This window comes from Acanthisitta chloris, unplaced genomic scaffold (genome assembly GCF_000695815.1).
Source record: "Acanthisitta chloris isolate BGI_N310 unplaced genomic scaffold, ASM69581v1 scaffold6637, whole genome shotgun sequence".
Taxonomy (NCBI): Eukaryota; Metazoa; Chordata; class Aves; order Passeriformes; family Acanthisittidae; genus Acanthisitta; species Acanthisitta chloris.
Genome location: NW_008680848.1, coordinates 125,964 through 139,585, shown reverse-complemented (window position 1 = coordinate 139,585; position 13,622 = coordinate 125,964). Strand labels below are relative to the sequence as shown.

General features: G+C 34.5%; 1 protein-coding gene across 1 annotated transcript in view; it reads left to right on the top strand.

The window, feature by feature from the left end:
* The window catches only part of CCDC141 (coiled-coil domain containing 141), a gene marked incomplete at its 5' end in the record, with an annotated part of 48,492 nt that extends 35,072 nt beyond the window's left edge, over positions 1-13,420 (top strand). Inside the window, 7 exons of the mRNA XM_009077880.1 lie at positions 2,016-2,156; positions 2,958-3,152; positions 4,692-4,875; positions 6,150-6,259; positions 6,836-6,940; positions 10,404-11,290; positions 13,156-13,420. Coding sequence (XP_009076128.1) covers positions 2,016-2,156; positions 2,958-3,152; positions 4,692-4,875; positions 6,150-6,259; positions 6,836-6,940; positions 10,404-11,290; positions 13,156-13,420 — 1,887 coding nt within the window. The remainder of the gene's footprint in view (positions 1-2,015; positions 2,157-2,957; positions 3,153-4,691; positions 4,876-6,149; positions 6,260-6,835; positions 6,941-10,403; positions 11,291-13,155) is intronic.
* Positions 13,421-13,622: the final 202 nt, after the last annotated feature.

Sequence of the window (13,622 nt, the reverse complement as noted above, 5' to 3'; positions counted from 1 at the left end):
AATAATAATAATAATAATAATAATGACTGCATGTTAGCTGTTCCAATAACAGTAGCTGAAAAATAAGCATTCATTACTCTCTGGATTCTTTGGCAGGGAGGAGAAGGGGGGCTAAGGGAAGTCTGTAGGACTTTGTAATATTAAAAAAAGCCTCTACTGTGTATCTAGATATCAAATTATGGATGTGACCTGAACTTGTTAACACTAATTACGTAAGTTAGTTTCATTTGTGTGTCTGGAGGAACAGATCCTAAAGCAATAGAACTGCTGCATTTCTTTTTTATCAGTGCATTTAGGTAAATACAGTTTTTCATAATTTATTCTGTGTCATCCTAAAAGAAAAATGTTATCAACCTAAAGGATGTGAAATTCTTAGAACCAATATTTTGGTCACTTTTATATTCTTTTGCTTCAAATTTTATGAATTAATTATAAATAATTTGAAAATGTGGTCATAGAATTGCAATGTATTTAAAATAATACCTATTTTAAGTGGGTTTTTAACTTGCCTGGTTCTTGTATCTGTTGCTTAAAGAAATTTGAAAGTAACTAATATCTTAAAAGGATTTTTTGCAGTTGTATATAAAATTGAAAATTGCATAGCTTTCAGAGAAAAAAAGCATAAAAAAGGCCTATGCTTAAAAATGTTGTAGTCTTTAGCAAAATTTTAGCTGAGTGTGTTCAATATATTTATTTACATAACATTGTTAATGAGAAAAATGACATGTTTCATTAAGGACACACTTGTAAGAGAACAGGTAACAGGTAATTGACACTGGAAAAGAAAAAGACAAAAAATACAACAACCCTATATTATAACTAGTTCCCATGGTAGATAAACACTTTTTAAAATTATGTTCATCATGTATTACTCTTCTTTTTGATATGTATTAAACTCTTTCTGGTAAATTGGCCGTGCATCTGATCTGTATGTATAAATTAAATTGTACTTTCTAGAGCTTCATCGGTGTCATACCTATCATTCTGGCTTTTTGATCTTCCATAGATTAAAGCTACGTTCCATCTAATTAACAAAATAGTTTTACAGCAAATTTAATATAACTGGGTTTAGTAGTAGTTATCTCAGCTGATAGAAGTCCATATGAAAAGTCTTGATAGACATGGGCAGTTCATAGTTGGACCTACTAATTTATATTATTGTAAGAATAATTTTCCTTCATGTTGAGCTTACTGCATCAAGTCAGTGCTAACTGGTAATAATACTCTCACACAGTACCAAATCTATGTAGCAGTAGTTAGGTGAGGCTTTCTTTCTGTGTCTGTTAGGCAGGATCTCTCTGCTACCATACTCATAGCATAGTTCTTTGAAAGGCAGGTGGTCATATAGTCGACATCTTGATCCTGCAAAGCACCGTATTCCTCTTTGTATGCTGTGAATAATTATGCTAAAATGTTTGGACGAGCACAGTGTATAAAATTAAGCCCACATGTAACTTCATTTCTGAAGTAGAACCTCTGAAAAAGGGATGGGGAATGGGTTGACACAGCAACAAAAGAACCAACCTGACATAAACCAAATGTTGCATTGTAGGAGAAAGGTACTATGAATAAATACAATTCTACTTGCCCAGGCCCTATGTTTTTCTGGTAACTAGGTATGAATATACATTTCCATGGCTACTATTTCCACTAAAAGGACAAGTATGTGAAGGATATCTACCTCTAGTTAAAATCAATGAAAAGCTCTTGGACAAGACTTTTCATAGATTGTCTGAGCAAGATTCTTGTACTTTGCCCTGATCCTTTTTTTTTTTGCCCCAGCCATTCTGGAAACAATACTCTGCATTCAGAATGCAAAAATGTTGATTATGACTTTCGACTACTGTAAAGAAACACTGGGGAAATAAGGATGCTTTATGAGATGGCATAGTATTATTAATTTCTGTATTATATTTTCAGTGTTCAAATTGCCTGTTAAACAACTCTTGAAAAAACCTAAATTGATGTGTGCTGATTTCTTTTTTTAACAAACAAATATACTTACTCTGTTTCAGCTCAGAGAATCATTTAAGGATCTCAAAAAGAAATTCAACAATTTGAAGTTTAACTATATGAAGAAAACTGAAAAAGCTCGAAATCTGAAAGTACTTAAAATACAGATTCAGCAAGTTGATACATATGCAGAAAAAATACAGGTAATAGAAATTTTAGGCTTAGTAAAAGTTTCACTGGTTGAATTACTCTGGCCTGTGCCAAGCACGTAGAGGAGATACAAAATGTATTGTGAATTTCCCTGTTACTCAGCTTTATAGCCTTCCCCTGCCTTAGCCATTGATTGAGACATTATTCATTTGTTCCCGTTATTCTTCCATGTCAGTCAGTGAAATGATCTTATCTCAATTCCTGACTTCTCTGTGTTCACTGCTTTTAGCCTCCATTATTTTTCTTTTTAATCTTTTATTGTTCTTGCCTCTGTTCCTTCATGATATGTGTCCTTTTCTCCTTACAAAACCAAAATAAGTACTTCTTGCATCAAGCTACTTTCTTCTCTTTCTCATTTCATGATGTAAGATGAATCTTTCTCTTCAGAGCCTTTTGCTGTATCCATTGCCTGAGGCTGCTCATGCTCATTTGCTCCTTAGAACCCTGCTAGCCTCACCCATTCTTTGCATTCACCAGAAAGTTCCACCAATGACCTTTTCAGTTGCAAGTCATGCATGTCTCTGTTTTATTACTATGGATATGTGTTTATTTTTAATCTGAAGAAGTTGGCCTAATTATACCATGAATAAATATAATTTACGTTCATTTAAATCAGCATTTTAGACAACCTCCAGTTTCATTTTGTTTTTGAAATAGCAACTTGTAATTTTTAAAGCACTGGACAAGAAATATATTTGTATGGTTTTCCCATGTTTTTTTTTTGTTTACTTTTTGTTTCTAAACATAGAAACATTTTCATTGTGGTATTTAACATTGCTTCATCTTTTAAGCAGATTCTTAAAAAGAAGATGGATAATTTAGAGAAGAAAGTAATTGACTCTTCTGCAAATGAACCTAATGCTAAAGTTGGAGTCCTCGTAGGGTTAATCAATGACTTACAGAAGCAGCAGAATGACTTTAGCATGGTTGTGGAAGATTACAAGCAAAATCTGGATTTCATGGAGCATCTGCAAGAGATGATGACGGAGGTACTAGCATAGCTGAGATCCCCACTGTGGCTGTAATAATGATCCAGGACAGGGATAGATAAAAGTGCCTATAACTGCTTCAGGCTTAACGTGTGGTTTCCAAAAGTAACAGATTGGTAAAAAAACCCTTATTTTCTTCTATTATGTTTTTTTTGTAAAGTTGTGGAGAAAGGGGAAAAAAATTTGTGCAATGTGATCATATTTATGCATCTGGGGTCTCCATCTCCATATGACTGCCACAGTCATTCAGCAGATCTGTGGTCATACTTATGAGCTCATTTTCTCTAAGGATGCTCTGAGGCAAAACAGAACGTGCCACAAGACTCTCGAGCGAGGCTATCACAGTACCCACTGTGTGGTATGTAATTCTGGAACTGAAATACAAAATATTCAGTTTCTTTAACAGAAGCATATAATTATTTTTTTAAAAAGATGTAAATCTTAAGTATATGTTTGAGGTTTTTTCCTGAACTGCAGTCTGTCTATTTGGAGACATTTGTAATTTTATTTTAATGTGACTAAGGACTGCCTCATGCATTGCCTTTTTTAAAAGAAAAAGGAATTGTAACAGTATTTTCCCTCTTGCAGCATTGTGTTGGTGCACTTGCTGTGAGACAAGCACGTTCCTGTCATCACTGGGTTTTTTTAGAAATATAATATCTATCTGTCAATATCTCCAAAGAAGTCTATGTCTATGAAGAATTCCCTTAATGATGTTTAAAAGATGTTTTCAGTGTCCAGTGATCTGATGAATGTGTTCTTGTATATACCATTAGCAAAGCAATTTGTTACCATTTGTTGTACATTTGCATTTTAAAACTCCCCACTTACTTAACCAAAATAAATTATTTCCTAGAACTAAAATTTAAGACGGTTTTTTTTCACTCAGTGTAAAGTATTACCTGTTACTCAAGACTTTTCTTTCAGCAAATTGACACAGTCTTAAATACTGATTTCAATGGCAGTTAGAGATGGTGATTAATTAACTGCTTCGTGTAATAATGCAATACTGATGATACTGAGTGAATACCAGATTCTGTCCTGTTCTAAGTATTGTTAACCAAAAGTGGGCTTTATGGATATGTTCTAAAGCCCAATCTTGTCAGTAGAAAGATTCCTACAACTCTAACGGACACTGAGACCAAAAGCCTTGTTTGCTAATACACTAAATTTAAAGAACCTTTCTACCCTTTCAGAGGTGTAACTGTGGCCGTAATATGAAGTGTTTGAAATTAGTCAGTTTATATACAAGGTGGAAAGACCTCAGAAATAAAACATGTATTCTCAGAATGGTGAACTAATAACCTCACCATGCTTTTAAGATAAGCATGGACCTAGTGTTTAATGAATTTAGAAGCTATTAATACTTGAAGCACCATTAGTGTTGAGCAAATGTTTTTCAGGTTAATTTAAGGTCTGAAAATTTAAGACATACTGTATGCTAGTGATTATGGAAAGTCTAAGAATAATCCAATCTATTTTACAACAACTTGAATGGCAGATAATGCTTCATTATAATGCAGGTTTTTTATCCCTCAGTGCCAGTTTTGGTTTGAAGATGTAAGCGCAACAGTGATTAGAGTTGGCAAGTATTCTGCAGAGTGCAAAACAAGAGAAGCAATAGAGACACTCTATAAGCAATTCAATAAGTTTATTGAGCCTACAGTGCCTCAACAACAAGAAAAAATTCAGCAGATGATGGACCTCGCTAAGCAGTTATATGGTGAGGAGATACCTGGTAACGTACAGTAACTTGGGATGTGAGGAAGCATACTCTTAGATTTGTTCATTTATGAAGAAAATCCCAGGAAGTTTAAAAATAAAATGTTTTAAAATATTGGCTGGAGGAGGTGAAGCATTTGAGAACTGACATTTTAAAAAAAATAAAAATATGCCAGTATTCAACAGTCTGGTACTTACTTAGTTTTCTGTATTCACCTTGAAATCAAAGTTTAAGTGTCCTTGTAATATTCATGAGCTTGGAATTAAGACTTCATGGCTTAAGCTATTTCATAACAGGCAAGCCTTTGAAGTCAGAGTATATTATGGTGATATACTTCAGTGCCGAGTTTTGGTTTTTTTACAATAATGGTCTGAATAACTAGTAGGATCTAATTGCCAGATTTTTATCTGCAAGCAATGTAGATTGCTATTTAGATACTGTATTTGCAATTGTATTGGTTCGGAACACTGTTGACCAAAGAGATGAAAGTCAAAAAACTTCATGTTTAGTTTTTTTTTCCCCCAGTTGTAATTTTTATGTACTTGTTTAAGTTATTTTATCCAAAGACAAGATGACCATCCAAATATGAAAGGATCTGGTAATGATGGTAGGGTTGGACTCGATGATCTTTGAGGTCTCTTCCAACCCAGTTGATTCTATGATTCCATACTTCTATGATGCTGTGTAGCCTATCAATTGAGGTAGTAATCTGAAATAATTTCAAGACTGAAACTGGGCTTTTAAATTCCTCTAATTTAGTGCTTGAAAGACTATTTAGAGAGCAGGGATCACGTCTTTTTTCTTTTTTTAACCTTCTCAATATTTTAAACATTCCTATCTTTAGGAAAGGAGATGACAGAATAGATTCTTGACAACAGCTGATTATGAACAGCAAGAGAAAGAAGCTGCTTTGTGTTCTATAAGTCATTACATGGGAAAAAGCTTCTCCTGCTTTTGATTTGTATTCTTATAACAGAGGTCTAAGTGTCTCCTAACTGTATCATGTGGCAAGTAGTTTAGGAGACACATTATGAGGTCAGCAACCTTTAAAGCAGTATCACTAACCAAATAGAAGACCTGCATCAACTATGAGGATCCATCTCAAGAAAGCTAGTAAGGGGTATGAAAACACATTGCTATGAATCACAGAACTCCTTCAACAAAATAAAACACAGAAAAATGTAATTATTGCAGTATATTGGGGTTACAAAGTGCATTGTTACAGAGCCGTTTGAGGCATCCTGTTCTACTTTCATGTTGTTTTGCTTTTGTAGGTACTGAAGAAGGAAAAAAGTATGTTGAAAAAACTGTATTGAGGTACAAAGAAATCATTAGTTCTGTTGATGAGTTGTGTAGATCTCTGAGAGAACTTAAGGAGATAAAGGTAATTTATTTTTGTCTAGAGAATGTATTGCATCTGGATCAACTTACTGGGCTTAGTGTCTGAATCAGTTCTTTTAACTGAGGATTATCTATGGTAGTATGAGGCACTTCATAATTGTTTGCTTTTCTGTTACCTTAGGTAATAATTGTAATGTATCAATAAAGTGCTGGTTGCTTGTGCAGTAAATATTTCTTCTAGGTTTCTTTTTCTTGGCTTCTTTCAGAACTGTTACTGCTTTTGAGTTACATTTAGGGGGAAATGTCACAATAGCTTTTATTATCTAGACAAATACTTTGTGTATTATAGGTATTGGTAGCTGCTAGATCTACAAAATGCCAAACAACCTAGCTTGGCTCCCCTTTGGAAAAATACTGTCTTTGCTTGTCCAGAAATGAATTAATCAGGTTATGGAGCATTTTTTGCCATAAGCAATTTACATCTGTGTTGATGACAGGTTTTAGCTGAAATTATGCTTTTTTTTTAACCTCTGTTGTACAGAGCATATGTTAGTGTGTAGCTAACAATTGCTAACTTCTGTTGTGTAAGAACGTACTTAATTTTCTCTTCACATGGCAGAAAGATGAGTTTTCTGAAGTGTTGGTTACTGCTCAAAAACAAGAAGTAAATGGTCAAGAAGCATGTGAGACTGTTAAAGACAAAGCAGTGGAGCAAAAGCAGCAGGTTAGTTAGATTCTTTTGTTTTAATAACTAGAACTCTCTTTCTTATAAGGATTTGTGTATTGCTATAAAATTTTTTTAGAATTTTTTTTTTAGGATTCTTTTTACTTGCCTATATATCTCCTTTTGTTTTCTAAAATAACATTATTTTGAAAAATAGTATTGTTCTCATAATCTTTTGCTCATTTTCATTTGGTCCTATTGCACAGTGTTCTTAATGTAGATGTCCTCTTTGTGACATTTACTCCTTCCTGAAGGAAGAGTACTTTCTGCTCTCTCCTTTATAATAAGACTTAAAGGAATATAGGAAGTAATAGAGGAAACTGCTGTTAGCATTTCCCAGACCTCTATTATTCATATGATGCCTAGATACACGTTATGAAAGTATTTGATTTATAAGTAATATTCTATGAGAGAAACTTTATAGCTCAGAATTTGAAATAATTAATGGCAGAAATTGTGATTATTTGTTCAATCATTGAGGTCTTAATCAGGAAAAAATAGTGGGTTTTAAAAGCATTTTTCTTTCAGATGGCATCAGGTGAATTGCTTACAAATTCAGAAAGCATTGCTGTGAAGAGAAGCAATACTTTGTCTCCTATCAACACTCAACAGGTATCTGCTATTCATGTTAATTTTGTCATGTTGATGAGCATCATTGTGTACTCCCAAAGGAATTCTACTCCTTAATTTGTTGTGTATTGAAAATGAAGACTATTGTTATAGACTCGTTGGCTTTGATTATTTCATTTACAGTATTACCAAAAAACTGAAAAAACAAGCACATTGATTCAGTTTAATGACAGAGTGAATAACAGGAAAGCAGTCATAGAACTATGGTGGAACATAACTATATCAGCAGTCCAGTATGCCATCATGTCACAGATTGCTGTTCTACTGATGTGTCACTATACATCAAAGAACAAAACTCAGCATCAAATAGTCATCGTACCTTCACCTCAAAACACTTGCTACATTTCAGTTGCCAATATTCTGTGTGGCAGAGATCGTAAATAAGTTCCAAAGTATGGATCGCGTACATGTTGTGGACAATGCACAAAAGGAGATTAGATAGTGAAAGACTGAGTGTGCATTTGGAATTGTAAAAATTCCAAGCAGATAAGCATCTTTTATTCATGGATAATATAGTAAATGAATATGAAAGGTTCCAAATTGTCAGTGAATAAATGTAGAAATACAGGAAATACAAAGCCAGATCTGTATTTTATGAGATTAATTACTCTAGCTAAAAGAGTATTTTGAAGTCTTATAATCCCAAATGTAAATGTAAATAATTCAGTATGTAAAATATTCCAGTAAATTGAAGTGAGTGACAATATATTTAGGTCCTTAGAAAGGGAGGATCCATTTATAACTGAGTTAGAGATCTAAAAATGCCATTTTGCAAGCTGATAACATAGACTGATACTACATGACATTAAATTGTGAAATTTTATAGAAATCCAACTAATAACATTCCCTTCAGTTCAATACAAAATGTCCTGTAATGTGATGATGAGCCAAAATCCAACCTAATTATTTTTTTCCCTCCATTCCAAGTCAGTGGGAATGTCATCATTGATTTGGAGCCCAGATTTCTGACAAAACTTTGACTGTTCCAAGGAGCTTCCCTCAGAAGAATCACCTTATCCAGCAGATGTTCATAGCTCTATTTCCTATTTTGCGAAACTGCAGCTTTGTTAGTCCTCATCAGACTATGCCTCAGCTGCCAAGGAGAGAGGTTAAGGTTATGCAAAACAGCAAATACCAGATGTGAATTATGGCAACTATTTTCATCACTCCATACTTCACTTAAAGACGTAGCAGGTTCTTTTTACTAGAGCTTTTTTGTCTTCCATTTCCATCCTTTTCAAGGAAAGACCTGGCCCATCCCCAGCCCCCTTGTCTACTGGGCCAGCAACCTCTAATTTTGTCTATACTTCTGCATGCTACTATATCAGTATTCATTGGTTTCAAATACAAGCCTCTAAAATGTGAACTAAACCTTCTCAAGACACATTGATCCTCCTGCTTATTTGATCCCAGGTGGCACACCAGAAGTGAAAGTCCTCATGCTGCCGAAGCCTATCTGACAGCTTGCTCACTCGCTGCCCACCTGTCATTCTTTTCCACATCATTTTCCCCAAGGTCATTTTCCAGCTCTTCAGGGGTCAGAGTTCGTCAGGGGATGTTAGTGGAAAACACATTTAATAGCCACACTTGAACGTCATCTTATAACTGAATTGAATTATTTAGTAAAATAGACACAGTAAACCCCAACCTTCTTCCAGTCATTTATTAATGGATCTGACATGAATCACATGCCTTTGAAATAACAAATATAATAATTTGGAAAAGCATCTATATTAAAAATTAACATAACTAAAGGACCAGAGTACATGTGAGGTTCTGTTACTCCTATTTATTTTTATTTATATTTTATGCACTGATTATTAGGTTATATTTAGAGCAGTAAAGCAAAAACAAAGCCAAAACACTTTTGTACTGGATGCTGTCAGAAAGACTTGGTTTGGAAAGCAATGTTATCCAGTGTATCACTCAGTTGATCTGAGTGGGCAGTTTATAGGTGATAGACCCATTGCTTAGTAAGTTACATAGTTTTGTATAGGACCCAACAATGAGAGAATAACATAAGAAAGCATCACAAACACCTTTGCTGAGAGCCTTTGTGCAAATTGAATAAGTCTGAATATGTGATTACACATTCATATGAAAATCAAGAGGCAGAGAAGTAATTAACAAATCAGATAAGGTCTTTGATGCTTTGTGATTAAAATTAATGCCCTTGTGCCTCCCCCAATTCTTTTTGGAGCATGATGAGCAGTAATTATTTTGGGTCCAAGATTTTATAAAAATAATATTAACATTGCTTTGTCTCAATGTTTGGACAGGCTCTTGAAACAGCTGGGCAATATATGCTTGGAAAATATCATAAAAGTGTTGGTTTAATTATGTAACCCTTGAGAATGCCTGGCAACTCTTTTTCTCAAAGAATCAAAGTCCAGCAACTTGGCTGATAATATATTTTTATTGCTATGTAACTAAATTACATCTAAAAGATGTAATTAGGCCACCTCCTCCTCCACTTTCCCCTTGCAAATATTCATACAAACAGCACCTACAGGTTGCCCTTTGTTTATAGAAAGAGGTACTTTTTCTTTCGTTGTTACTATTGTAATAAGTGCTTGCATATAATTGCAGTAATACCTCCTAGAATTTATCTGAACAGTTTGGAATTCCAGTTAGCTGCTGCAACATTTTCTGATGAATTATCCTTTTCCATGTATTTCATTCTGCTTCTCACAATACATTAAGCTTAATTAGAAGAAATATTTCAGATATTGTTGCTAGATTCTGCACAAAATGGGGATGTATTGGATGATAACTTTTTTTCTCCCTGTTTTTCTTCTTCTTTCTTTTCTCTTCTTTCCCCTCCTAATTTGAGGAGATGAATATATTGGCTGATATTCCAGTTATGCGTCCAGCTGGTGAGGATCTTGTTTCACAGGATACAGAGCTGTCATCTACAACCAAAGAGGATAGTTTACAGACTGAATTCCTGACAGAAGAAACACCCTCTGGAGATGAATATGAGTGTATATCACCTGATGATATCTCTTTGCCACCACTTTCTGATACACCAGAATCCAACCTCTTGCATTCTGAAACAGAGCTAGAAGAGCAGTGCTGTTGTAGTTCTCATAGTCTGCATGTCAGTTCCTATAGCTTGCAAATGCAGAAAACTACTAGTATGAAAAAAGTGTCAGAAGCATCTGATCTCTTAACAAATTCTGCTTTTGCTGATGCTACAAATAATAGAATGGAAAGCCCATCAGATCACTCTGAGAAGATTTGTATCTCTTCAACAGATTCTGGTCCAAAAGTCAGAGCATTATCTCCTTTGACTTGCAGTTTACCAGGAATATCTGAAGCTAACCTTGCTTCTTGCACTATAAAAGCTAAACCAGTATATAGCATGATGAGTGAAGTGTGCAAAACACATTTGAATCACCTTGAAGTTCATAAAAGCATGACAGAAGCACAAGAACAATTGCATGACTTGAATAATTGTACTAAACCCCAGGACAGACTGCATGCTTTGCCTGATGCATTCTCAGGTTTCATGTTTCAATCAGACACCACCAGAAGCTGTCAGAGGCAGATGGTTACCCGAGAAGAGATTAAAAGTTCATCAGAAAAGAACAGCATGGCCAGTCTAACTGGACAGGTGCCTAACTTCTCCCAGCTTCTGTCTAACAAAACCGTCATGGAAGGTTCTCCGGTAACTTTGGAAGTAGAAGTAACGGGATTCCCAGAGCCTACACTGACATGGTGGGTAGCTTACAATGAGAAGTAGTAAATATACCTATTAGCAAGTCACCATAAACCACTTATAACCAAATTAATTAATCTATAGACTAGAATAAATGACTTATATCCTTTCTACTCCACACTTCTGCATGATTTCTACCTTCAAAAAATTTCTTTGGCAATTAACCTACCTGAAATAATCTCTCTGTACTTAATTTTATGATTGAAAGTATAAAATTACTGCAAGCATATCCAATGTTTTTTAAGCAAATACATCATACGGTTTTTATATTCTGGACTATGACATTCCATTTTTTCAGTAATTTCATACAATAATTGCACACTACAGATTGACCATAATAAATTTGCCTGCATTTTCTCAGGATCTGGGCACTAAGTATGGACAGACACAGAGATGCATGTGTACACTGAAATATTTATATAGTCACTGCATATATAGAGAAATACACATATGTGAGAGTCTGTTGTCAAAACCAAGAGGTTACAGCTTAAAACCTCCACCTAAATATCTACACTAAGAGAGTCAGCATTATAGTATATCTTTGTGTGCATTCTCTCTCTCTTAATTGTTATGTGTCTATTTAGATTGTTTTATACTGCATTTGTGAAAAATACAGATGAAGCAATACAAATATCTTTAGGATGACTAAAAATTCCTTGTCAAAAGGAATAGGGACTGAAAGAGGGGCAGGATTTCAAGATTTTGGTAGTAGTTCTATATGTTTTGGCGTGTATTCCTACAATTTTACCTCATTTTCTTCACTTATTCCATTAGACTTTCACAATGGAAGTCTTTCTTTTAATGTATTAAATTAAATATTCCTCTTACTGGAAACATTTTAATGTTAATATTATTACGCTTTGAAATAATTTAACTATAAGTTTTCAGTGAACGGAATTTTTTTTCTGTGTCACTGAGAAAAATACTGGACACTGCAACCTTGGTGCTATACTCTGTTGCTATCAATAAAGTTACCTTGCTTTAAATCCTAGTATTGTACAGATTGAGGAGTATTCGTGAAACAAGAGGTACTTTCATTTTATTAATTTAGCTTGAAAACATGGTATATTTTCTTTCAGAAATAGCATTTAACTGGAAGCATTTTACAAATTAGAAATTAATGAAAACACAAAAAATATGTTTCGATTTTTAATTAAAAATTCACCAATAACATATATTTTGTACTGATGTTGACATTTTATTGGATATACATGTGGTAAAATATTTCTGTGTGTTTGGTCAAATGTAGTTTATGCTACATCATGAGACAGGACAAGCCAGATTTTCTCAAATTTCCAATACGCAAATCAGGAGTCAATACCAATACATGGTGACAGATCCTCAAGTGTTAGAATGTGACATGAGTTCTCTGACGTAACTCCTGATGCGTTGTTCTATCCTGTTTGATGATATGAGCTAAGTAAATGTGAAGTGGGCTGGATTGGAGGAAGGCCCTTGACTGTCCTTTATACTGAAGGCACAAGTTCAGAAGGTTTGTATGTTGACCCTTAAGAGCCCATTCATGAGTTGGAAGTGGATTGATTTAACACCTTACTAGCAAAAATGTTTCAGCACAAAACTGAGGGCCTAGGCCTTCATGTTAGCTCTCCAATACTGCAGTGACTTGTGCATTGAAAACCGTTTTCAGAACTATGTTTCTACTGTTAAGATTATCCAGAAATTTGCAGTGTTTAACTGTTCATCCAAATTGACAGATAACTTAATAAAATTGAGAAATGAGGGTACAGCAGTGAGCTCTATCTATTGCTATTAGTGTAGTGTTACAGAGATTGTTTGAATTTGCTAAGCTCTGCGTGGCATACAGTGACACAAATCTGACTTGAAAACTGACTCTCTGCTTCAGGTACAAGAAGGGCCAGAAACTGACTGCAGATGAGCACTTAAAGCTTTTGCAAAAGGAGACAAAGCATACTTTGTTCATTCAGAAGGTGTGTGATAAAGATGCTGGCCTCTATGTTGTTCGGGCTAAAAATCTGAACGGCACTATCTCATCAAGTGCCATTCTTCACGTGAAAGGTAACAGGCCACCTATTAAAAGAATAGACTGGATAGTGCTGTGTGTCATCTATATTAGCATATCACTAATGTACTGGCTATTCACAAAATAAGTACAATTTTGACTGCACTGGTCTTAATTCTCACATGCAAAGACAGCATTAAATTTCTTTTCTCACACTGCATCTTTCACAATATGTATGAAAGCACTTTTATAGCTCAATGGTTATATTACTTGTTTCCTTGTTACCAGTATTATGTGCTTATTTTCCTTTTTCATAGTAGGCATGTTGAGATAAAAAGAAAGTTACAAAG